At 44.6% G+C, this 27,157-nt stretch overlaps 1 protein-coding gene across 1 annotated transcript in view; it reads right to left on the bottom strand.

Moving 5' to 3' along the window:
* Positions 1-27,157, bottom strand: part of adgrg6 (adhesion G protein-coupled receptor G6) — a 71,248-nt gene that overhangs the window by 32,952 nt on the left and 11,139 nt on the right. The window contains exons 5-16 of the mRNA XM_084000894.1: positions 22,956-23,021; positions 7,030-7,118; positions 6,146-6,198; positions 5,948-5,986; positions 5,716-5,858; positions 5,418-5,535; positions 3,674-3,765; positions 3,475-3,554; positions 2,234-2,367; positions 587-752; positions 341-487; positions 127-243 (exon numbers count right to left, since the gene is read on the bottom strand). Coding sequence (XP_083857020.1) covers positions 127-243; positions 341-487; positions 587-752; positions 2,234-2,367; positions 3,475-3,554; positions 3,674-3,765; positions 5,418-5,535; positions 5,716-5,858; positions 5,948-5,986; positions 6,146-6,198; positions 7,030-7,118; positions 22,956-23,021 — 1,244 coding nt within the window. The remainder of the gene's footprint in view (positions 1-126; positions 244-340; positions 488-586; positions 753-2,233; positions 2,368-3,474; positions 3,555-3,673; positions 3,766-5,417; positions 5,536-5,715; positions 5,859-5,947; positions 5,987-6,145; positions 6,199-7,029; positions 7,119-22,955; positions 23,022-27,157) is intronic.

Below are 27,157 nucleotides of genomic sequence, written 5' to 3'. Positions count from 1 at the left end.
AGCAACATGACACCCAGCAGGTGTCACTTCAAAGAGATAATAGAGAATGAAGCACAGCAGACCCTCAAACCTCCAGTTTAGACAAACAGTCCTGTTCTAACGAGTGCAGGTGAATGTTCTCTGTACCCGGTTGGGGAGGTGAGCGATCTCAATCTTCACTTTTTCGGTGAGGCCAGTGATGGAGAAGTTCCCCACGCTGCTGGCCACGACGTAGCTGTTCAGAGACTTGTCACCTTGCTCTTTCTGGAAATAACATCCCACAAAAAGACAAAACAGTCAGTGAGCAGCACTGTTGGACGAGTTCATCATCAGCGTTAAAACAGGAGACGAGGAGACCGACCTGGAAGAGGTTGTTGCTGCTGAAGAACATGAAGTTGATCCTGGACAGAGACGACCTGTCCGACTCGCTCAGAGAGACGTTGGACAGCAGCGAGGCCGGGAGGGTGACCTGGGCCAGAGGGTGATCAGGGTCCGATCCAAAATCAATCTGAGGAGGTAAGGAGAGGAGACGATCAGCTGTGGAGCTTTTTTTTTTTTTTTTTTAGAATGGTTTGTAGTTTGGTCGGGTTCGGGTTCGGGCCGTCACCTGCGGGTCGGTGGAGTTGGGAGGGATGAAGGCGCTGAACGTCGTCCCTTTGAACATGCTCATGTTGTTGGCCAAGATCCCCAACGCCAGGTTTTTGGAAGTGATTCTGAGGGACGGCCCGTCGAACTCGATCTTCTGCACCAGCTCGTCCATCGTTTTCAGAGCTCTGAGGGAGAAGGAGAGAAACGTCAGGGCTGGATTATAAAACTCTCCACTGAAGAACTGATACTAAATGATCTGAGAGGACGGTGAACAACTAAGAAATACAAGAGCAGCTGGAAACAGTTCAAAGATTCTGAGTTAAAATCATAAAATCTCATGTAACATTTCCTTAAGACACGTTAAATCCAAACTACATGTCCCAGCATGCATCATCAATCTAAAGGCTTCACTGCTGGACAGTTTAATGGCTGATAAAGTCTCAGCGTAACAGATGTGACATAAAACATGCAAACACTGAAGTCTGTGTTCACTCCGCTGACGGTTGGCTCTTTGAACGCAGCACGGATTATAAAATGACGTGCAGCAAAAAGGTCAAATGACCACAAACACACATGTGCTTGATGTGTGTGAACAGTTTACACAATGAAGAGATAAAGTTGTAGAGAGGTAGGACTGATCGGGGTACAGAAACAAAGAGTAAAGTAAAGTGCAATAAAGGCAGAGAATGAAACTTCACTGTGGAGGAAAACTGTACAGGAGATTAACATGAAGAGGGATTACAACACAGTAGAGTGTAGTAGAGGACAGCAGAATATATTGAAGGGATAGTTCAACATTTTGGCACATTGGCCCATTGCCATAATCCCTATAGTCATAACCATAGGTTTGTTACCTTTAATTGTCGGTGTAAGCTATTTTTAGAACAGCAGAGCCGTGAGCTGCTCAGAGCTACGCTACGGAGGCTCATGGGATTTCTTGGTTTCTGTCATCAAACTCATCAAATACACAATCCAACAACTCCACAACGCTCTGGTGGACAAGTTGTGACCTGCACATTCACCACGCTATGAGATAATAACAGAACGTTACCAGACAGAGTTGTTTTAGAGGGAAATTCATGCAAAACCGCTGATGCGTGTTGCCTTCAGGGACAGTTTTTCATCAAGCAGTCTCTGCATTTACCTCTAAAACAACTCTGTCTGGTAACGTTCTGTTATTATCTCATAGTGTGGTGAATGTGCAGGTCACAACTTGTCCACCAGAGCGTTGTGTAGCTCTGAGCAGCTCATGGCTCTGCTCCGCCGTTCTAAAAATAGCTTGCACCGTCAATTAAAGGTAACGAACCTACTGCTATGACTATAGGGATTATGGCAATGGGCCAATTTGCCAAAATGTTGAACTATCCCTTTAACATAAAGAGGGATTACAACACAGTAGAGAGTAGTAGAGGACAGTAGAAGGTATTAAAATACTGTACAACAGAGGACAGGATGGTCCAATAGAAAACAGTGGAGTGCAGCAGAGGGCAGTAGAGCTCTGTGGAGTTTATGATGCTAGAAGCAGAAACACCAAAGACAGTAGAGTAGAGTAGAGTAGAGTAGAGTAGAGTAGAGTAGAGTAGAGTAGAGTAGAGGAACAGAAGAACCCGTAGACCAGATGACTGGATCAAAGAGCAGTGAGGAGCAACAGAAGGTCTGATCTTACTCCTTCGACGCGGGCAGCACCGAGCCTGAGCTGGTCATCACGTTGGACATGATGGTCACCACCGTCTTGGCCAACGAGCTGTTGATCTTCGCCACGTTCACCAGCTCCTGCACCTTCGACACCACTTTGGTCACCTGGAAGAGGATGAGGAGGATGAGGAGGAGGAGGAGGAGGAGGAGGAGAGGGAGGAATAGGAGGATGAGGAGGAGAAGGAGGAGGAAGAGGAGGAGGAGGAGGAGGAGGAGGAGAGGGAGGAATAGGAGGATGAGGAGGAGGAAGAGGAGGAGAGGGAGGAATAGGAGAAGGAGGAGGATAAGGAGGAAGAGGAGGTAGAGAAGGAGAGGGAGGAGAAGGAGGAGGAGAAGGAGGAGGAAGAGGAGGAGGAGGAGGAAGAGGAGAGGGAGGAAGAGGAGGAGAGGGAGGAATAGGAGAAGGAGGAGGAGGAGGAGGAGGAGGAGGAGAGGGAGGAATAGGAGGATGAGGAGGAGAAGGAGGAGGAAGAGGAGGAGGAGGAGGAAGAGGAGAGGGAGGAAGAGGAGGAGAGGGAGGAATAGGAGAAGGAGGAGGAGGAGGAGGAAGAGGAGGAGAGGGAGGAATAGGAGAAGGAGGAGGATAAGGAGGAAGAGGAGGTAGAGAAGGAGAGGGAGGAGAAGGAGGAGGAGGAAGAGGAAAATGAGGAGGAAGAAGTAGAGAAGGAGGAAGAGGAGGAGGAGGGGGAAAAGGAAGAGGAGGAGATGGAGGAGAGGGAGGAGGAGGAATGGGAGGAGGAAGAAGAAGGGAAGGAGGAAGAGGAGGAGGAGGAGGAGGGGGAAGAGGGAGATGAGGAGAGGGAGGAGGAGGAATAGGAGGATGAGGAGGATGAGGAGGAGGAGGAGGAGGAGAGAGGAGATGGAGGAATAGGAGGAGGAAGAGGAGAGGGAGGAAGAGGAGGAGGAAGAGGAGGTAGAGAAGGAGAGGGAGAAGGAGGAAGAGGAAGATGAGGAGGAAGAAGTAGAGAAGGGGGAAGAGGAGGAGGAGGGGGAAGAGGAAGAGGAAGAGGAGGAGGAATAGGAGGAGGAAGAAGAAGGGAAGGAGGAGGAAGAGGAGGAGGAGAGAGGATGGAATAGGAGAAGGAGGAGGAGGAAGAGGAGATGGAGGAATAGGAGGATGAGGAGGGGAAGGAGGAGGAAGAGGAGGAGGAGGAGGTTGTTTATTCTGATCTCCAGTCTGCTCAGTGAGGACACGGTCGTTCAGACTCTCACCTCCTCGCTGCTCAGGTTAAAGTTGGTGTTGTCGGTGTCGGTGAAGCCGGCGAGCTCCACGGCAACGTCCGCTGCATTCTCTGCACAACAAACACACAAAAACAGAAACACATCCACGTGACCTTTGACCTCTTCATCCTTCACGTCTGTTTCTGTATCACATCGTATCATATCCTCCATCCATCAGCCTGTAACGAACCTGCAGACACCTTGATGTCCTCGATGTTGGTGCAGCTCCCGTTGTTTGGATGGGACCAGAAGGAGTGGGAGTAGTTCTGTGGACTGATCAAACTGTGGAGGAGAGACAGACAGACAGACGGAGAAACTGTCACATTTTCTGTCTTTCCTTCATGTCCCTCTGAAAGTCTCTGAGAAGAAAGACCCGGCTGTTGACTGTTTGTTTGTTTATTATACGGATCCCCATTAGCTGCAGCAAAGCCACAGCTATTCTTCCTGGGGTCCAACAGTGTCAAATATACATTCAATAATACAAAAACAGAGACATTATATAAAAAAAAACAAAAATTAAAAACAAAGAAAATACAAAAAACAAGTGAGCAATATGCCTCACCTAACAAAACAAAATCAGAGTGAGCGTTTCCACTTTGTTACAGTGCTTTATCCATTTTTTTGTTAGTAAGTCATCATCACATACTAAACGGGTTCTCTCACACACATATGTCTACATATTATATATGTATACATTATTTCACAATCAACTTACACTTCATATCATATTGCATATACATTCATTCTACAGCATATAGATTCATTCTGCAGTTTACACATTATAATAACCCATATACAGTATATGTGATGGATCCACAGTGTCCAACCTGCAGAACGTTGTTGTGAAACACCTGAGCTGACCCAGGTAGGGCTCAAACCTACGATCTCCAGCTCCTCTGGACTCCTTATGAACAATCTTTCAGACTAGAGTACATAAACAGGAGGTTAAAGGGATAGTTTGCCCATTGCCATAGTCCCTATAGTCTTAGCAGTAGGTTTGTTACCTTTAATTGTCCGTTACCGTGAGCTGCTCAGAGCTACGCTACGGAGGCTCATGGGATTTCTTGGTTTCCCTCATCAAACTCATCAAATACACAATCCAACAACTCCAAAACGCTCTGGTGGACAAGTTGTGACCTGCACATTCACCACGCTATGAGATAATAACAGAATGTTACAAGACAGAGTTGTTTTAGAGGTGAATGCAGCCGGAACTACATCCCAGACATGGCTGCTGGGGGGCGTGATTTCAAAAGCAAGTAGTTCTGAGTATTTGCTTTATGTGACGTGATGTTACATAATTATCTATGATTATCTCATAGTGTGGTGAATGTGCAGGTCACAACTTGTCCACCAGAGCGTTTTGGAGTTGTTGGATTGTGTATTTGATGAGTTTGATGAGGGAAACATGGAAATACCGTGTAGCTCGCGTACTCTGACTCCGACAATTAAAGGTAATGAACCTACTCCTAAAACTAAAGGGATTATGGCATTATTTGCAAAAATGTTTAAATATCCCTTTAAGCTTTTAGAGATGTATTTAAAGCAGAAGTAAGAGAGGACCGCCCCTTTATGCCATTCTCTCTCCTCATACGATAAAGGTTGTAGGATACAAGGACAGTTTTCTCCTCGGCTTACAGCAGAGCAGAGTGACTGACAGACCCGTGTTTCAGACCAAACACTCTATATACTGTAAGTGATTGCTGTCGGAAGATACAACTATTTAAGACTTATATTAACACAAACATTCCGCTTACTTCTGCTTTAATGATCAAATGATTCCAACTAACTTCAACGATAACTAACTGATAACTTGGTATGCGTCTATATCTGACAGATAGAGTCTGATAGGTTGAGAGTATAAACCAGGAGAAAATCTAGAAGTGTGTGTGTGTGTGTGTGTGTGTGTGTGTGTGTGTGTGTGTGTGTGTTACCATGTTCTCGACACACTCTCGCCCTTGTTGGGGAAGCAGGGCAGGAACTGGGTGACCATGGGTCTGGTCTCAGGCCAGGGGTATCTAGAGAGGCCCTGACCCTCCTTCAGACAGTTTCCTGTTTGTGCAGGAAACAGAACAGAGAAGCTACAACGATCTGTTCAAGACGGACTGAGACCGGCTAATGTGTTAATGCTGCTAATGTGGTCAAAACTGGAGATCAGGTTTGTGTTGTCATTGGTGCATGATATGTAGAAATATAAATTCTGCCTCTGATGTGACCTGTCCAGTTTCTCACCAACTAGGCTGACGTTTCCGACGGCGAGCTGCAGGCCGGCGTCCATCGCCTGAGCTCTGCCGCGCAGCCTGGTCGACACAGTAGCTTCACTCAGACTCTCATTGGAGATGTAGTTGTACACCAGCAGGGCCTGACCTGTGAACCTGGAGACGGAGCAGAGCTGTGAATAAGCAGCAGCGGCCTCAAACGAATGAGAGGAACCAAACAACGAGACACAACCAGCTGTTGTTACCTTGCGTGGTGACCTTCCACCAACTCTTGAAGCACCAGACTGAGGAGAGAGAGAAAAGGTTAAAGAGGCGACAGCTTGGATGCAACAGCTGCATCCAAAATCACAGATAGTTGGTAAATACCAGGACTGAACCATTAAAGTGACGAAGCTGTGACAGTTACTCTCTGAACAGGTGGAAAACAAGTGAAGCAGATTTACCTGATGTTGTTGACGTAAACCGTGTGAGTCCAGTTCTGAAACGTCTGATTCATCTGCAAGAACAAAACACATCGGATCAATGACTCTGATCAGTGAGATGAGATTCTTCTTCTGTGATGGGGTTAGTATCACAGTTAGTGAGGGATAGTTCAACAAATCGCCCCATTGCAATAATCCCTATAGTCATAGCAGTAGGTTCGTTTATTTAATTGTATTATTTAATTGTCGGTGCAAGCTATTTTTAGAGCGGCGGAGCAGAGCCGTGAGCTGCTCAGAGCTAAGCTACAGAGGCTCATGGGATTTCTTGGTTTCCCTCATCAAACTCATCAAATACACAATCCAAAACGGTCTGGTGGATAAGTTGTGACCTGCACATTCACCACGCTATGAGATAATAACAGATCGTTACCACACAGAGTTGTTTTAGAGGGAAATTCATGCCAAACAGGTGATGCACGTTCCCGTCGGGGGCAGTTTTTCATCAAGCAGTCTCTGCATTTACCCTTAAAACAACTCTGTCTCGTAACGTTCTGTTATTATCTCATAGCGTGGTGAATGTGCAGGTCACAACTTGTCCACCAGAGCATCCCATTAGCCGCTGTAGCATACAGTAGCTCTGAGCAGCTCATGCCTCTGCTCCACCATTCTAAAAACAGCTTGCACTGACAATTAAAGGTAACAAACCTACTCCTAAGGGGGATTGTGGCAAAGGGCCAATTTGCCAAAATCTCTTTAAATTATGCTGTAAACGAGGGGTCGATAGGGGCCCCTCCGGACCTCTTTTTATTCTTAAGGGCCCCTAGTGATTTTAAAAAGCCCCAGGTCAGCTTCACCTCCTCCTGTCTCTATACTGTTATCTCTGTGAAGAGCAGTTACTCTCTTACCCAGAGGTCCACAGCTCGCTGCACGTCGCCCTGGGTCTGCGTCGCGCCCGTGGCGTTCACCTCAAAAGAGATCCCGTAGAATAACTTCTCTGCAGATGAAGGCGAGAGGGGGAAGGAAGAGAGAAATAGAAAATATAACCTCAGTCTCAATCTGCCTCAGGCTGTTTCATATATATAATGGAGCTTTTTTTTGTGTGCCTGTGCCACATAGCAGGAGATGAATGGAGTGGTCGGAGCTAATCAAGTTATGCAAAATCCAATCTTACAGTGTGGAATGACAAGGAGGAACCTGCTGCCTGGCAGATAACAACAGCAGAGCGGTGGGGGAGCGGGGAGCAGTCATTACCACTTCTTTTCTTGGTGAATGGGATCATTTTGAACCAGAAAAAAACTGCTGGAGAAAATGTCTCTGCAGCTTGAAGAAGCCGTCGCTCTGCAAATCTTAACAATTTCAGTATGTCTGTGTGTCTGCAGTCTGACAACTCACATATTTATTTGACATTGATATTAGAAAAAAAATGAAAAATAAAGAAAATGCAAATGATCCTGTTCTCAAAAATGTCATTATTTAACAAAAACATAATAAAAAATAAGAAAAACAATATTAATTTTAGCATGAAATATATGTGAGTTCTCCCACAGCACACACACACTGTGTTACTGTAAGACCCATTACATGTCCCAATCAGTCATAATGCTCTCACTCTCCTGCTATGCTTCACTTTGGCCACTAGGTGTCTGTCCAGTATCTACAATTGTTAGTAAAAACTACTGAGCAGTTTGAGAGAGCTCTGCTCCATCAGTTCTGGTGGGAGACCCTGCAGCTGCACATGTTCACTGATGTTTTTTTTTCATTTTATTTTTCATTTTTTCCTGAGATTTGAGGAGAAGCTGCTTGTTTCAAACATCAACTTGTCTGCATGTCAGAGATGAGTTTTCTGTCGGTCACTGTGGGAGAGCAGGAAGCAGCAGAGCAGGATGTCTCGACCAGGAACATGGGTGGATTGAAACACTCAGATAGGAAGAGGGAAAGAAAAGAAATCCTGAGAGGAGGTGGAGGTTTTTTGAGAGAAAAGGAGACATAAATAAAGATATTCAAAGACAGAGATATTGAGACATTGATGTAGACTACGAATAGTGAACTACAACTCCTGTGTTGGAACTACAAGTACCAGGGTAAACACTACAGTCTGACAGGACACCTAGACTTCATTTCAAAACCCAGAATCACAGCAAACCAATCACCAGCCTCTGATCCCCGAGGGGATCCCGCCTATTCACCTGATTGACAGCTACATACAGGTACCACACCTTCGATCTGAGTCAATGAATGATTAAAAGGAGCGATCCAGCTACTGCACTGTAAAACCCGACCACCTTAAACTACTCATTCAATCCTGTATTCAGTCTTAAAATCTTGTTGTTTTCAGATGAGCTGCCGTCGTCCACAGATTCTCAACAAGCTTTTTGTAACAAACTACGTGGCCAGAAGTCTGCGGACACTTTATGATTGAAGCCTTACGTGATATTTGAACATTTGAATCAATATTTGGTTTGTTTTGAAACAACATTTGAATGATTTTTGGCCTCTTGTTGCCGGGATTTTCTCCAATTCAGCCACAAGAGCTTTGGTGCATTCAGAGTGATTCGGCCTTGTGATTGGTCAGATTGTTCCAAACTGGGAAAAGCCCTTTCTTTATGGGGCTGGCTTTGTTCACTGTCAATGTTGAAACAAGAAAGTAAGAAACATTAACTATAACAAAACAGTTGCAAATTTCACCGTGGCATTATAATGTCCTGTAATTTAAGTGTCCATATACCTTTGGTAATATAGTGTATATTATAACAGGCGCATGATGCACTTGATTCATTAAAGTTTCTTCAAACGTTTTAAATAAATAAAGGCTTTAAGACTTAATACAAGTTATTATGATGAACATAATCAAGTGCATGCTTCTGTCATTGCAGATCATGGTGTTTTTTGTTCTCTATTTCTACAGGTTTTTTGTTATTGCATGACATACTGTTCCCCGGTGACAGTCCACACAGACATGTAAAATGAAAGCGCTGTTTACATTGGCATGGCAACGTGGGTTTGGCAGATGTGGATCCACGGGTCGGACGAACCGTGGCCTTTTTGAGGCCACTGCCGCCACTGCCAGCTGATGTGCTGACTGCTTTGAGCGGCGCTGTCGGAGAGGAGTTCTTTGTGGTTGTTAAGCGGTTAGCGCTGATGACTGTAGGTAGAGTAGGGGAGAGGTGGACGACACCGCCGTGTACGTCCGTCGCCTCGTTCACAATCTCTCCTGTGTTGTGATTCCCACTGTGATTCGACACACTTGGACTGGAGTTCAAACCAGGCTTGAAAGGGGTAAAATGCGACTGTGCTGATGTGCCTGCATTCACACTGAGACTTGGCGGCGGCTTGTCGCCCGTCACGTTCCCCCGAGATGCCTCCGTATTTCCATTTTCCATCAGAGTTGTAGCATTTTTATCCTTTGTGGTGTTTGTGATTTCAATTGCCACTGAGGCAGAGTCTTTGGGTGTTATTCCAGTAGTTAGATTTGACTTGGAGATGTATTTTGAGCCTGCTGTGAGGTTGTCACTCACAGGAGGTGGGAGCTCTGAAATGAAGCCTTGATCTGGGGCATCGATAGAGGAACCAGTGGGGGTTCCGGCGGCTGGGGTGGAAGACGGGGCGTTAAGGTCAGGAGTGTGCAGTTCAATAATTTGAGCACTAGTGGGTCGTTTTAATGGTGCATAGCCGGGCTGATAAGTGGGTTCAGAGATGAGGTGGCGTGACGTAGTTGGTGTTTCAACAGGAAATCGTTGAGAGTTTGGGGCAACTTCTGGATTCAGATTTTCGTTAGGTTGAAGCCCTGAGTTTGCAGAGTTACTGGGGCGAACTGTTGAAGCAGCAACGTGTCCATCCAAAATATGAATTTTTGGAACAACACGTGCAGGATAAAATACTTCTGAGGGGTGTGACTGTACTCCAGCTGTAGTTTGAGTATTCAAGGCCGCAAGTGAGGACACAACACCCTCAACACTGACTGTTTGTTGGTCGTTTGCAAGCTCTTGGGTTGTGGCAGCTCGGCCGACAGGAAGTGATTGGCTGACTGTGGTAGACTGCTGGACCTGTGTTGACTGGCTAACAGAGTGTGTGGTGGATCTTTGGAAGGACTGCAAATGTTTATCCAGGGGGGATTGAGTGATTGTGGGCTGGTGGGAGCCAGCAGTCGACATGGAGGGCAATAAGGAGGCAATTTCAGCTTCTGCCATGTTGGCGGACACAGCTGGCAACAGCATCCAGCTGGGGAGGAGAGGGGAGGAGACAGATACGGAGTGAGGGATTGCAGAGAAGATAGGGGAAAGGTGAAGAGAGGGTAAAGGAGGTGTGAGGGTTGCTTCAGCAGGAAGAGGCGGCACAGTCGAGGGTGAAAGTCGGGCGAAGGAAACGACGTGAGACGACTGCTGCCGTTCATTCAGTGCATCGTGCCCGGGCCTCTGAGTCAAGTCTAGTTTCTCACTTGAATCTAAAAACTTCACTGTGTGTGTGAGCATCCGTGTGTGTGCTGAACTGCGTGTGTGGATCAGATGGCCGGGGTGCTCGCTGTTAGTTTGTGCCAAGCATGAGTGGTAGGAATAATCCAGGCCTGAAGCATGCTGGGGGGTAGCACTGCCAGGCTGTGTACTCACGCTGCCGTCGAGTGCCAGCGTCTGGGTCGGTGCCATGACAGATGGATTCGACAAAGGGGAAATTGGGTGATTAAATGCATCATCATAGCCAGAGAAAGCCTGGGAGACCCTGGAGTCAGTGTTCACCTGGTTGTCGGTGCGTAAATGGGACATGATGTGCTGCAGCCTCCATGGATCCCTGTTAAAGGTCGGGCTGGATGTAAGTCTGTCCGAAGAGGCCTGAGCCCTGAGAGGAGAGTCCTCATTTATTGAATTAGGGGCGACAGAGGAAAAAGACACTGCAGTGTCCCCTCCCACCATCTGCTCTGTCGCCCTAGCAACTTGCACCACTGTCGCAGTAGAACGAGTCTCTAGAGGCACAGTGAGCAACAGGTTGTCAAAGCGGAAGGGATCTGAGGATGAGGAGGGAGTTGCAGACGAAGAAGCTAAGTGCAAACCTGCCAGGAGTGGAGCTGGGGTGCGTTCAGAGGCCCGGAGGGATGTCAAGCTGATGTCAGACTGATTCTGTGGATGTGAACCGACTGACAGACCGACCACATGAGAGGAAGGTGATAAAACCACTGACGGATCGAACTCAGGGTCAAGCAACTCTGACTGTGACTGAGCAGTCTGAACTTCAAGGGGTAAATCAAGTGTGAGCGCCACAGAGGTGGAAGCCCAATTCCCCACCGATAATAAAGTGGGAGTTGGATTAATTGAACTGACTAATGAACCTGACGGGGCATTTCCCTCTAGGGAGGGCAAACCGCCTCTGAAAAGTTCTGATACAGTGTCAAGGGAATTCTCAGCAGATATTAAGTGGTATTCAGGGAGCAGTGCATCATCAACAACTGGCATCAGAGATTCAGTTGCGGCTTTAAAAAAGAGAGGAAGTGACAAGGAGGATGCTGTGTCAACTGTTGTCACTACAAAGTCCCTTTGAAGGCTCGAGGACAGAGACAGAGATGACAACAAAGAAGGCGGAAAGTTCCCACTAACTCCATCCGACTCTGGAACGTGAGCAGATTCAGCAACGGTGCCTGTTCCTGAAAGCCTCCCCTCGGCATGCTGGGAAGAAGACGGTAGGGAGGGTGGGGGCGGCTCAGGAGGAGCAGAGGGTGGAGGTGGAGGTGGGGGAAGGGGAGGAGAAACGGCTGTGAACCAGAGGGGAGGAAGGGATGAGAGAGGAGCGAGGGAGTCGGAGGAGCTAAGGGGAGTGGAGGCTGGAATTTGTGAAGTAACGGCAGTGGGGGAGAAAGGTGGGAGGGGAGATAAGGAGTAGAGAGGGGAAGCAGACGTGTTAGAAAGAGAAGTTTTTAGAAAGATAGGAGGGTGTGGAGGAGGAGGGGGGAGCGGAGGCCTATGGAGAGTGAAGTGCACTGACGAATGTATCTGTCTAAATGCGTCTGTACTTGTGTATAAATTGTTAATCAGTCTGGTTTCGGCTGCCGGAAGTTCGACATCACTTCCAGCAGTGTTCGTCTCATACCCTCTGTCCTGAGGGTTTGAAGAAAGAGAGGAATATGATATCTGTGCTGGGTCCTCCCTCTGTGGCACAGAGGAGGAAGAAAGATGTTTAGTGGAAATCTCCTCTGCAGGAAAAGCAGAGGAGCTTAGGTGAGCTGTGGGCAAAGAAGGTGTTGGCTGAATGAGGAGTGGGGATGAAAGGGAGTGTATATGGAGAGACTGTGTAGGTTGAAAAGTCAGTGTTTCCAAAAGTTGAGGTGCAGCTTGTGAGTATACACTCTCCTCTAGCCTCTGTCTGCTTGAACTAGTGCTGTTTGAGATGCTGGAATTGGACAAAGTGTTAGAAACTGTCACCGTAGGAGTCTGAGACCTGCTCCAGAATGTGGCCGTTTCCAGCATCAATCTGTCTTTTAAGGTTTGAGAAAGTTCGCCGCCCGCTGCGGAGCCACTCGGCAGGTTCTCTGAGTCATCAGGTGAATGTGTTTGGGTAAGAAAATGTTCACTTCCTCCCTCATAAGAAGTCAGCGGGTGTGTGACAGGATGCAAAGCAACATGGGTCTCTGATACGATGGGTGTATGTTCGTTTATCGCATCAGGATTGAAAAAAGGCTGAGGGAAGGTGGTCGGTTCGTCCACAGAAAAGGCATCAACGAATTCATATAGACTAAAGGTACCGTCCTCCACAGCTGATTCATAGACAAATGGCTCAGTTCCTGATACATAATCATCACCCAGTGGCAACAGAGGATCTGTCTGGTTCTCCATAGCAACCGTTTGATTGCTGTTTTCACCACTTCTGCTTGGCAGTGACCACTGGGGAGCTAAAGGTTTGTTCTTTCTGTTGCCAAGAGCCAGTGATGACGATGATGATGATGACGCCTGAGGAGCTGCTTCCACCTGTGGGGAAGATTCCTTGGTTGTAGGAAACTCAATGCTGGTGATTGGTTGGTGTGAAAACGTCGGTCTTGATGTAGGTTGAGCAGATGCAGGAAAGCGACCAGTTGCATATGTTGAGTATCTAATACTTTGCGTTGCGTTTCTAAATCCAGGTCCAGCAGAGTGTTTTAATCCATTTCTTTGTGTAGAGTCTGTGGACCTGATGGTGGTTTTGACCTCTGAAGAAGGTTTGGTGACATGAACCGATGCTTTGGGTGGCGCTCTGGTGGTGACTGGACGCCTTCCTCCAGTCGGCCTCTTCCTCCCCTGCCAGATCAAAGGGGTGGAGATGAATCCCAGGGAGGTCTTGGCGCTACGAAGTCCTCCAGGCCTAGGAAAGGAGGCTGAAGGTGGAGCTTGGTGACCAGGAGCTGAGGGTGAGAGCTGAGGTTGGTATGGTGGATATTGGGGGCTGGGGGCTTGGACTGGAGAACCTGATGGTCTGGATGCAAGGGATGTATGATGAGAATCTACGGGAACAAAGGCAGGCTTGGCTTGTTTTAAGGTGGGTGGAGGGGGTGGAGGTCCAGGAGCTTGAGAAAGAAGAGATCCACCTGCTGTTAATCCAAAAACATGCCTCCGTCTTCTGTGGTGAGCAGCTGGACCAGCAGCCACTGGTCTGGACTGGGAATCAAAGTGTTCAGGCTGCTGAGGAATGACCACAGCAGCGTCAGGACCTGAAGCTTGGGTTGGAGATTTCACTGTTGGTTCCTTTGCTGTGCCCAGGACAGAGATTAAACCAGATGCCATTATAGGGGAAAATCAGGTTACAGATGATAAATAAAAGTTGCAAATGCTTTTTCAAGCAAACAAAAAGAATAAACAATGGAGCTTGAGAAGCACCTGACACATCTATTTCAAATTTTCTTTGATCATGACTCGTGTGTTAGTGCTAGTGAACTGTTTTGATTGTGACTTATGTTTTATTTATTTGCTTGTCAGATCAGCTACAAGTGGACCAACTACAGCAAGAAAGGCTCAGTCGGAGAAAAAAAGAAAAAAAAAAAGATCATTGGATTGGATAGTTTTTGGATTAAAGAGATAAAAGAACCACACAAGAGGAAGTAGCTTCTCCAGACACTGATGATAAAATCATTAAGAAAAGAAGCCAAACACAATTTAACTAAATTAGACAGAGAACAAATCAAATCGCTGATGAGAGAAAACGAACTATGATACATTTACTAGAACAGTATAGTAACAGGTTCAGGGAAGCAGCAGGAAAAAATAAATGTTTAAAAACTTCGATAAAATATTTTTTGTTGTTGTTGAGAAAACGAGGAGAAAGAACAGAGACCACCTGGTTGGACGGGCCAGAGGAGAGGAGTATGATACCGACCTTCGTTGGCCAACTAGGCATGCATGATCGTCTTACCCGCAGAGGAAGCAGCAGTAACAGCTATGCTAGTGGTTGGTTGGTTAGTAGTTACTAACAACGGCAGAGCAGTCGTTCCTGGAACTGTTTGTGGAGGAAACAAACAGGAGAACCGACGAGAAACAGAAGAGGCCAAAGAATAGAACAAAAACAGAAAAAGAAAAGAAGAGGAGATGAGCAAGTGCTGAGTATTTTAGTGCTAGAAGCAAAAAATCTGACAGTGTTATCAAAATTAAATATTTTTCATTGTTAAGATGCTTAGTGATTAAACTGTGAACGCATCATTGATTAGCTGTTCAAAAGAAATTGAGTCAACAATTCTGAGTAATTTTTAATTGTATGTTGTTTAACAAATGAAAATGCCATGTGAATGTTTAGAAATAGAAAAAAAAATGACATAATATAAATCAAGAATGAAACCTATAATTAGTTACAGCCCAAGCATTTATAGGTATGACTGTCCATGCTTGTAATATAGCCAGTGAAACATTACACTGAATTAAAGTTAAGTTTTTATCATGCATATAAACATAACAGCTGGTTTCATGTTCTTTGAGAATAAGCAGTGACTAATTATACCTGATTTACTCACAAATAATCCCTAACGGGTATAATATCAGCTCTATCTTGTTTCTGTGCATCATATACTATACTGAAACCACATGCACTCATAACATTGTAATGCCTCCTGTATATAAAATTAACTTTTTCACAGCAGAGGCTTCAGCCCAGCACCGTTTCTCTTACCATGCGTTGAGAGGTTAGTAGTTGGGTTGTTAGTGGTAGCAGGTGAGACAGTTGATGTGCTGCTGGTTGTCTGTTGGGCTACAGGGGAAGTAAACAATCACATAATTTCATGTCAGCTTTGTAGACATATGCTGTAGGGACAGTAAACATCAGACTGTAAGCAGGCCATTGCCATAAATACATCAGGCACAGGTCTGGACTGGTTTGAACCCCACTTAGAGGATTACACATCCGGCGTTCCCCAAGGCTCCATACTGGGGCCTCTTCTGTTCAATATCTACATGCTCACACTAGCTCATACTATGGAAAACAACTACATATGAAACATAAGTTATGCAGACAATACCCACACAACCATATCACCAGGGGAACTATAACCCCATAAAAGTCAGCCCTAAGTGTCAATCAATAAAGACAGAAACTGTAAATTAAGCCATTATTTCCTATAGTTAGTTACACTATTTCCTTATTTTCAGATTCTGCCATATACACAAGAGAAAGCGGAAGTCTGAGAGACAATAAGAAAATAAACCTGTGGTCACTCTTTTCACGGAGTTTGAACATTTACAAAAGAAACAAACGAGTCCCTAAATCTACCTGTTATTCCTACAATATCATGTCGAAGAAATGGACATTATAAAGCATAAACTGATACTATTTTCTTATAGAGATCACAATCTCTAAAATTCAACTTTTCATGTATCATCTCTTAATCTGCATTTAGAGAAACTGAATCACAGCTTCGCAATGTGGTGGAGAGAAAAGACATACTTATAAAAATGTAGTATGACTATTATTGCCTATAACGTCAATAACCTTGAAAATATGTACAGTATGCTCATTGTATTGTAAAAGTGTGCTGCTGCAGAGAGCTGCAGAGAGTGAAATGAGGGGATGAGAAAACGTACGAATGGTTGTTATTGATCCGAAACCCATTTTCTAGTACTTCCTGTCTTTGGAAACTTCTATTCACACCAAGGTGATGCTCCTTAAAACCTCTGCACACGCACACAAATGTTCCGTTCACTTTACAGTCGGAAATGAAGATCCTTTCTCTTCAGTGACACAAACATACGGACCTTGTATAATATGAAATGTCTCTCCTACTTGTGCAACACATGTGTAAATGTGTGGTTACCATCAGCTACACAGTTTAAACATGCTCACACTAATGATAAATGTAATAAAATGTACGGAGATGGTGATAATGATGAGGGTGATGGTAATTATGGTAATTACTGGTTGAGAGCTTAAGTACTTTCATATTGTTTCTTTTAGTTCTTTCATTATTAGTCTGAAACATGATATTTAGTCCATGTGTGCATTGAAAATTCATGCTTTATCTTTGCAACTCAAACTTTAGTTTGTAGAAAAAGTAGCTTTTCTTTAGCTAGCCTCAAGCTAACTCTAAAAATTCACCTTGAAACTAGCTTAAGCAGTAGCTGTATTTTAGCTTTGTATGAGCTCCACCATGAACAAAATTATCCTTAAGTCATCTGTACCAGAACAGGACAAAATCAAATGCACAACTTGTTCCATGAGCTGGTAATGATATTGAAATATTGTCAGCTACCTTACCATGTGCTGTGCTGCTGGTTGAAGGAGCGTTAGTGGTGGGGGTAGCAGAGCTGCTGGTGGTGATGGTGGTGGTAGTGGTAGGCATAACTGATTAGCACAATGAGTCAGCATGTCAGTTACACAAAGCACACAACCACACTGCGATAGCCTAATGAGACAAGCTGTCAGCCTTCCGTGGTTACAGGACCAATGCCAAAAGTCTTGGATATTAAAAAAAACCAAGAAAAAACTTTTGAAAGTTGGCTCTGGAACCGGAGTCAGTTTGTTTGATTATTTTTTAGCATGAAAAGTCAGATGGCAAACAAAAAAGCAGTGCAGCAGATGAAGCCTTACCAGAGGAGGAGGAGCTGGTTGTGCTGGTAATGGTGGAGCTGATGGTTGGGGTTAGAGGCATGCTAGTGGTAGGGGTGGTGGATGGAGAGGTTGTGGTGGTGGTGGTGGGGGCTGATGACAAATCAAAAGGACAAAGGACCACGGATGGAAAACAAGATGGTGTGTTAATGCTGCCAGCTGCAGATCTGAAACGTCCAACGCTCTGTTTGGGTGCAGATCTTTCTTTTCACGTGGCCGTGAATAAAAACCTCCCACATGCAGCGGTAGTAGCCTTACCAGAGGAAGTAGAGCTGGTTGTGCTGGTGCTGATGGTTGGTGTTAGAGGCATGCTAGTGGTAGGGGTTGTGGATGGAGATGCAGTGGTGGGAGGGGGGGCTGGAGATGTCAAATCAGAACAACAAGGACCACAGATGGAAAACAAAATGGTGTTAATGCAGCAAATTTGCAGATTAGATACAAGCCACACAAAACCTGATATTTTCCATCAACTCTGAAAACTCTTTATCAGCTCATTGATAAGTCCTCCCACATGCAGCGTTACTGGCAGAAGGTTCAGGGGGAGCACCAGTTGGACCTTGTAGACCAGGGATGGGCAACTCATTCCAAAAATAAAATAAAAGGGCCGCCGCTGCTGCAGGTTTTTGTTCCAACCAATCAAAAGCACACAGTTTGACCAATCAACTGTCTGAGGGCTGAGATCGGTTGATTAAATGAGTCAGGTTTGGTGTGCTGCTGCTTGGTTGGAACAAAAACCTGCAGCCATAGCGGTTCTTTGTGGAATGAGTTGCCCATCCCTGCTCTAGGTTTTCAGACAAGTATCAACAATACAGCATCTCTAATTATAATATAATAATTCTGTTATTATTTCTTTCAAGTTTGCTACAGAAATTAAAGGCTGGGTGTCTGGAAGCCAAGAAAAATAAAGATAAGTTATCCAACTGGATCAATCTTTTCTTTTCTTTTTTTTTGTCTCTAAGTGGAGAAAGGATTGGCTATCTCTCTCATTGGTTAGGACTTCATTACCAGGACAGAAATTCTAAAGCCTCCTCAGGTATATTTGTTTAGAAAGACTCTGCTTTATGGAAAAGTTTGGACAAACAGCCACTAAATTAGAGCTAGGTGTACTGGGTCGCTTTTGGAAAATCCTTCCTGAGAAGTTTCTACATCGACCAAACGAGTCACCAAGGCTCTGCCCTGAGTTTTCTACAGTTGAGATGGACTTATTTTTGTTTACATGAAAAGTCTGATCATGCTAATGGCAAATAAGCATAATAAGCAGTGCAGCAGATGAAGCCTTACCAGAGGAGGAGGAGCTGGTTGTGCTGGTAGTGGTGGTTGGGGTTAGAGGCATGTTAGTGGTAAGGGTGGTGGATGGAGAGGTGGTGGTAGTGGTGGTGGTGGGGGGGGCTGATGATGACAAATCCAAGGAAACAGCAGAATGAGAGTGACCACAGATGGAAAACAAGATGGTGTTAACGCTGCCAGCTGCAGAGCTCTACATGGGCGCAAATCTTTCTATTTTCCAGCATAAAATTTGCATTAACTTTGACAACTCTTCATGTGCTCATGGATAAAAAACCTCCCACATGCTTGTACTGGAGAAAAATCATACTATGTGCCAAGTAAGGGAATTTCCCACTTCACTTAAAACTTCCACAGAGGATGCTGCTGTTCTTTGTTAGAAAGAAAAATCCTTTTTAAACCGAAGAACAAAAATCTAGTTTTCCATAAATTCCTGGGAACATTCATCCACAAAAACTTTTTTAACATGCTTTTTTTTTCTGAGAAAGAGTCAAATAAAGGTTAATTAACTAATGCAAAGATTTGATGAACCCTCTACTTTAATGCAGTGCTAGATGATATTTATATAGTCTCGGTCCTCTTGAGTCCAGCACGTTCATCTGGATCAATTCATCATTGCAGAATTAGCCGAGTTTTCTCCCAGGTAGATAATGAATAATTGAGGGTAAATGAATGATAGAGGGTTTTTACTTTTAAATGAATTAGCTCCAAGCAACTTTTCACTGGCCCTCGAAAGGTTAAACATGGCACAGCATCAGAGGGATGTGATTTCTATGAGGGAAGTCTCTTCTCTAAAAACCATTACGGGTAATTGGTTTTCTGGTGATGAACTCTCAAAAGACTTCCCTAAAAATCAGTCGGTCAGAGTGAAAGGGAGAGGGACTAACAGGAGCTCTTTGGCTTCGGCTGCTATTGACAATTATAAAGAGATAAATGGGAAAACATAAAAAATGATCAGCAGAGTCACTGAACAACATGAATGAGTGGTAAAAACTACAAACAAAAACAGGGTAAAGCAGTGGTTCCCAACCTTTTTTGGCTTGTGACCCCCATTTTGACATTCTGGCGGCCCAAATGTCAAATAAAGTCCATAAATTTGTGACGTTAATCAAAATGCGCCAGCTGAGATATTTTTATTTCAAATTGTTTAAAAAAAAAAAAAAGCTGTAGTGAGAAAAAACAAAACAACTGAAACTGCCAAAGAGCTAATAGACACAATTGCATGAATGCCACATGGCTCCAATCTCCTGTGTGCGTTGGATATAATATTAGATATGTGTATATGCTGCATTTTATTTGAACTTGATTTATATTTGAGAAAGGGAAAGTATAGAATACAGTTGTTTAACATTGGGTGTGCTGTTTTTAATCATAATTTAAAAAAGAATAGTAATTGGTTAAAACATATATATTTATCAGAAATTTTTATCAATTACTCAAGATTTCAGGCGACCCCACACGGGGTCCCGACCCCAAGGTTGAAAAACACTGGGGTAGAGGAAGAGAAAGGTGACAGAGGGTGGTGATATGAGAAAGACAGAAAATGATGGAAAAAGGAGGAGGGCCCTTAGGAGGAGGCTGGTTGAGGGCGAAGTCGAGGGTTTTGCTTACCGTCGGTGTTGGCATTAGTAGCATGGATGGAGTTAGTGGATGAGGCGGCGGAAGAGGAAGCAGCTGGAGGCAGCGACAAGGAGGGGAGGGGGGGTCGGGATGGGAGGGAGAAACAGATGCAGAGGATGATGAATGGTTGTGAAGCTGCATCACAGAAGATCATCGTCAGTTCAGAACCTCGAACAGTTCGAGGTCGCGGCCTGTGGTACTCTGAGGTTGACGAGTGGACTCGATACTGTGTCAAAAATATCTCCGTACTCTGGACTCTTACAACCAATCATGATGTCTCTCACCTTCAGAGTCCCTAAGGTCATGGACGGGTCATTAGCCCACATGTGAAGCTCTGTGGCTGAGACAGAGCTTCAAGAACTGTGACTCAGCACAACCTATAACCTGGAACAACTGAACCTGCTTCTAAAACTCACTAAGAATTTCTACAATAGAACATTTTCTGACTTCCGGAGGTTTAAGGCAGCGCCGCTGGACGTTACAGAGACTGATGAAAGTCAAAACACCCTGGGCCCAGGCTGTTCGTGTAGTGAAAGGAGTGGAGGGGAAAGAGGTCAAACAGAAACCCAGCAAAGTTGTGTAATGAGATGGGAAGATGATTGTCTGGTACGTTTAGACCTGCTGCATCAAGATAAAGAGTCTGAGACTTTTTTCCTTCCTGCTCCAGCTGCTGCAGCCCGAAAACAATGATATTATTCACCGAAGCGGCCCATTTAAAAGTCAGAAGTAGAAGTAGAAGGGACAAATGTTCTTTATGTGCTTCGGCTCAGGAGAATTTTAACACAACGATGAGGAAACAGCTCAAACCTCGGTCCAACTTTCAACCCTTTGTCTTTTGTAAAACAGGAACGACTTCTCTGAAGGTGAAGGTGAACGTCCTGTTTGCTGAGGCAGAAACGTCCTGGTGGCATTAAATCAATAATTTCTGCCTTATCCAGCTTTGTTGAGGGATTTACCGTTGAACCCGTGTTGTTGCTCTCCCATGGCCTGGCGACCTCGCCTGCTCTGCTCTGGTCATTATTCTCTGGAAGCTGCAGGCACAACCTCACAAAAACTGGCCTTTTAGAAAAAAAAATGTCCCTCTGGGGCCTCCATAGTGCAGGACAGTGTGAGAACTGACATTTAGGGAGTGCGGTCGGGTCACGTCGTCAGCTACTGTTCTCACAGAGTCCGGCCGGATTCCTGATCATGTGACCTCCTGGGACGAAGCTGATTGGCCGCAGCTGAAGTTTTTTCTTCAGGGCCGTGATCAGACGCACGGACAGCGGTCTGGATTTAACGGCCTTGGCTCGGCGGCCGGACGGCTGGACGGCACCCTGGAGTGTTCTTTCTTTTTAAGACTCTGGTTCCTTCACGTATGTTCCTCTCAGGAATGTTAGACGCGTCATTTCAGGAAAATGTCGTTAGCAGAACAAACCTGAGGAGAGGCTGTTACAGATTGTTTGGTCACAGTGAGCAGCTGAGGGGGAACGCTTTCAGTCTTTTTCTCATTTGAAGTGGTAGAAGAAGCAAACACAGCATTGTTTTCAAGTGTTTCTTCATCTGGACCGACATGACCCAGATCCTTCCCTTGTCCCTCGTTGGACTTCTTGTTTCTTCTCAGGCCGAATCAGTTTCAATTGCAGATCCCCAAAAAACTATAAATCAAACGGCTTCGCAATCTGAACTCACTTGACCCTGAGGAAACAAACATTTCACAAAAACTTTTTCTTTTTCAGTTTAAGGTCAATTCCATGTGTTTTCATGCAAGTATTCAGACAAGATTTGAAACCTGGCTGAAGAACAGAGGAACAAATGAAATGGAAACATCTTAATGAAGAAAAACGAATGAAGTGAAAATCAGATCAGTGAGCGATGATGATGATGATAATGATGAGGAGGAGGAAGAAGAGGAGGAGGAGGCTGGAGCCTTTCTCACATTAACACATAAAACAAACAGAACTGTCAGATTTCCATCAGGTTTTCATCACAGACTCTCCAGCGTTTGAAGTTTGAAGTTTGACTGCAGCTTCAATCAATTCATGGAGTTAATATTCACACAGCAGCAGCGCTGGAAGGAAACTTTTGTACTTTATTTTGCCATTTTTCTGGAAATTCTGTCAAAATGTCTTTGTCTATTGACAAGTAGTCTAAAAAGAAACAGCACAAGACGACACCTTCATGCAGCTACGTCTGTTATGGCCAATCATTAATAATCTGTTTACAATTTTATTTTTTAAAAATCATAATAATTCAGAAGCCAACTTAATTATTTGAATGTCTGAATTTTTTTCCGGCTTTTACTCCTCTCTCTCTCTCTGAAAACGCTCCGAGCCTCTGCCTCATGTGGTCATCAAGGAAAAACTTACCTACCATTCCTGGCAGGAGGTGGAGGGTTTCACACCCTGTGGATAATCCAAGCTGTGAGCGCTGCCAGGGTTCGATTCCCGGCAGGGTCACGCTCTGACAACAATGCGCTACACTGCTACCTGAAGGTGATTTCTGAGTAACAGACTGTGTTCTCTTCACCTGAAGCTGCCTGATTGGCTCAGTTATGGAGTTACAGAACATTACATCACGGAAGAATCAATCTCCGACCTGAAGAAACGACTTTGCTTTTTTTTTTTAAACCAATTGACTTGGTTCAAAGGAACTGATGTGACTGGACATCAAACATCTGCTTCAGGAAACTGCATCGTCATCGTCCAGGATGATGTTGAGTTTATTCTCAACTAGACGTGACATCACCATGTCAATTCAAAACATAACATGAACCTGAACCTGTGATCACTGGTTAAAGGGACAGGACACCAAGGTTGTGAGCAAATGCTGCATCTCGCCCAGATTGTGTTGTTAGTGGTTGTTTTTAAGTCAGTATATCCACAGTGAGGGGTGTGTTTATTTTCCCTACCTGGGCAGCCCAGTTCGACGGAGACACAGCTGGTAGTGAGTGGAGTGTTGCTGGGCGGGGACACACCTTTAATGGAGGGGAGGGAAAATTAAAAACACAAAGGTTAGTCATGTAAAAAAAAAACGAAAAAAAAAACGAGTGGGTTTAAACACAGAAGCATTTTGTTTAAATGCAGCAGTGAAATGTGTTTTTAAAATTAAAGGCTCATTTGAGATTAGTGGGTTGATTTTAGATTGGATCGACTGGTTATCAGACTAGATTTATAAAGGTCAGGGATGTGGTTTGGGATCAGGCTATTAGAATTATTTTAGCTTAAAGGGATAGTTCAACATTTTGGCAAATTGGCCCATTGCCATAATCCCTATAGTCATATAGCAGTAGGTTCATTACCTTTAATTGTCAGTGCAAGCTATTTTTAGAACGGCGGAGCAGAGCCGCGAGCTGCTCAGAGCTACGCTACGGAGGCTAATGGGATTTCTTGGTTTCCCTCATCAAATACACAATCCAACAACTCCGCGCATCAGCGGTTTTGCATGAATTTGCCTCGAAAACAACTTGTCCACCAGAGCGTTTTGGAGTTGTTGGATTGTGTATTTGGTGAGTTTGATGAGGGAAACCAAGAAATCTCATTAGCCTCCGTAGCGTAGCTCTGAGCAGCTCGCCACTCTGCTCCGCCGTTCTAAAAATAGCTTGCACCGACAATTAAAGGTAATGAACCTACTCCTAAAACTATAGGGATTATGGCAATTGGGCCAATTTGCTAAAATGTTGAACTATCCCTTTAAAAAAAACAAAAAAAAAACTTCTTTAAGGAAACCAAACAAACCAACAAACCTTTATATGTCACATTTTAACATCATATTTAATCTCGTGGCTCTAGTGACACAGTCCTGTGGTCACATCCCATCAGGCACTAGAAACACCATTACCTCATTGGCAACAATTTCCCTATGGGGACAAATAAATGACTACTACTAAATTACTACTACTACTACTACTCTGCCTTCAACAGAGTTTGTGGCAGCTCGCGGGAATCAGACCAACTGATATTTACTACAGGGACAAAGTCCATCAGAGCCACGGTGCACAAACAGCAGCCGACACTCAAACGCACCACAAGCACTTTACTCTGGCCTTTTGAAATGTGAAGTCCAGCAGCAGGACACACACACCCACACATGTACACACACTCTGGAGTGAAGCAGCAGGAATTCGGTGATGCTGATTGGTTGGAGCTTCAGAGGAGCTGATGAGAGCTGAGGATTGTGCCCAGTCATAACCTCACCCCCCCACCCCCTCCTTCGTCCGTCTCTATTTTCATCTTCCTCCTCTTTCCCTTCATACCTCCCCGTCTCTTCTCACCTTTGACTCTTTTCTCACATTTCTCACATGTTCACCTTTGTCTCCTCTACATCCTCTTATCCTATATTTTTATATTTATACACATACATGCATACATTTACATGACATGATTTCAATTAGTTTTAACCTCTTACCACCCACTGGCCTGGCTGTGCGTTATGTTGCTTATACAGTAATTAATGCTAATGAGTCCTGGGCGGGCCGGCGGGTGTTCATATATTTTCCTATTCTGCTTTTATTTAAAGGGATAGTAGCATTTTTTTGAAAGTGGGGTTGTGTGATCTACAAATAGCCCCTAAGTACTTTAATTGCAGTAGAAGACTCTCTGCACTCCTCCCGTTAGCAACGCCAGCCCATAGCCCTGCCCAGAGATTTACAACATACAGTGTTGTGAACAGACCCAAAGAAACGGCCTATTTTCGCAGCCTAAAAGAGGTTTCACCTGAAAAAAAATACACAGTTCCATTGTTCGCTATGTTCACAACACTGTATGTTGTAAATCTCTGGGCAGGGCTATGGGCTGGCGTTGCTAACGGGAGGAGTGCAGAGAGTCTTCTACTGCAATTAAAGTACTTAGGGGCTATTTGTAGATCATACAACCCCACTTTAAAAAAAAAATGCTACTATCCCTTTAATTTATTCTATTCCATCTTTTTATTCCTCACCCTGGGGGGAAACCACACTGAGTTCCATTGTACAGTGTGTCATTTATTTTATTTTATTTTATTTTATTTTATGGACAGAAGTAAATGGACAGAAACTTCGGTGCAGACTGATCCACATTATTTTCAGTGTTTTACCCTCTGAAGTGAGATCTTGATCCTAAATGACTCTAATAAGACCTAGGTTCCTCTCTGCAGAGGAAGAACTAGACTTGATCCTGTTATTTTTTACCTGTTAAACCTGAAGTGCTGTTTTCTCCTCCTCCTCCTCCTCCTCCTCCTCTCTCTCAGTCTGTCACTTCTTAATCTGTTCGACAACATGTTGTGATCGGTGGAAAGCGAAGGCAGCTTTGTGCAGCCAGACTACAGAGCGTGTCGACCAGGACGGAGGCAGATCCATCACTAATAATCAGCTATAATCAATCTAATCGTACAGCAGCAGGTAGCCGGGTCTTTACTGTCAAAATGTTGTTATCACACGTTTCCATGTTTTTCACTTTTTCACACTCCACATGAGTCTGTTTGAATTTAAGACGGAGAAAAAAAAACATCAATCAGGACGAGGAATGTTTAAAATGCAAATGACTTAAAAACAACATAACCCTTCCCCCCTGTCCAGCATGTTGCCCCTGTGTGTCTCCATCAGGGTGTCGCCGTGGTGACAGCAGCTGATGAGCTATAATTAATGTAAGGACTCAGCAGCAGCAGGCAGCGCGCTATAACTCACTGTCATTACCGGGACAACACGCTGCAGCTGTTACAGTTGGACCGGACTCTCGCTCCGCAGCGCTTTCATATAAACTCATGTTCAATAATAAAACACTGTGACGCTCAGTCGCTTCATTAAAGCTTTTCCACTCTCCGTTCCCGGCCAGCGCTCACAGTCTGGACTGGACTGGGCTGGACTGGGAAAACGTCTCAGAGCTTGAGGGGTTGAGATCGTCTCTCTGTGGTCTGGACACGTCGTCTCCGTCCTGGACGTCTGGACCTCTCTAGCAGATCTAAAAGCTGAACTTCACAGCTAGTTACAGGATTATTCTGCAGTTTCCGTCCACCAAACTTTAGATTTTGTGATTAGTGACAGGCAGGGCCGTTGCGTAGGGGAGAAGGGTAAGGGCCCACAGTCCTGCAGGGCCCCCCACAACCCCCAGTATCCTAATCTTTTTTTGACTAAATTATTCTGCATATAACCCCGACTAATACTCAAAACCATAAAACATGTAATATTCATGAAATACGGTTAATTTTCCAAGCAATAACCCCCTACTTTCTTATAAAAACGATTTAGTCCATGCTAGAGCAACAGTAGCTCTCTGCAAACTAATAATAATTGGGTATATTGCATCAGGCACTGTCAAGAACAAAGAGTAACAGAAAAAAGCATGATAATAAATGATAAATAATACATAGTCTAAATGTATATAATAAAAAAGTGGCAAGGAAAAGTCAGGGGGCAGGGGCCCACTTCAGTGTTGTTTCAGGGGGCCCAGAATTCCTAGCAGCGGCCCTGCTGACAGGCAATACAACACAATGTTATGTGTTGTAGGTCAGTAATCAAGTCTGACTTTCAAAGGCTCGACATAAAAACTGTTAATCCTTGGTTACACCACAACAGACTGAGGGACACATAGTTGGAATAGAATAAATAGAATTCATTGGTGAATCCTCGTGTGTGCGGCGTGTCCCTGTTCATCAGCTGATGAGAGTGTGTAGTGACGGACAAAATAAAACACAACTGAACCGTCCTTTAAAGGAGGATTAAGGCCACAGACCGACAGGCGCCATCACAGTGTGTGTGTGTGTGTGTGTGTGTGTGTGTGTGTGTGTGTGTGTGTGTGTGTGTATGTTTAGGTGTCTGTCTTTACCTGCTGGCACCAATAAGAGATGAAAGACGACATAACACACACTATACAGTGTGTGTACATGAGGTTCAAACACACACACACACACACACAGAGGGCGCCGGGCTCTCGTAAAGAGCTGACAACTTTTACAAGGTAAACAAAATGAAGCGTAAATGAGTGTGAAACGTTCTCTTGGAGGAAACGTGTCGTAGCTGCAGCGTCAGAGTGAAACCCGTTCACACAGAGGGAACAGAGCTTTAATGTGTAATACATTCATTAAACTGTAATTTAGATTCAGACACGTGAATGAGGCCGAGTGTCGTAGTGTAATGTA

Source organism: Trachurus trachurus (assembly GCF_905171665.1).
Source record: "Trachurus trachurus genome assembly, chromosome: 24".
In the NCBI taxonomy this organism is placed as follows: Eukaryota; Metazoa; Chordata; class Actinopteri; order Carangiformes; family Carangidae; genus Trachurus; species Trachurus trachurus.
This window is presented reverse-complemented; position numbering and strand designations above follow the sequence as displayed.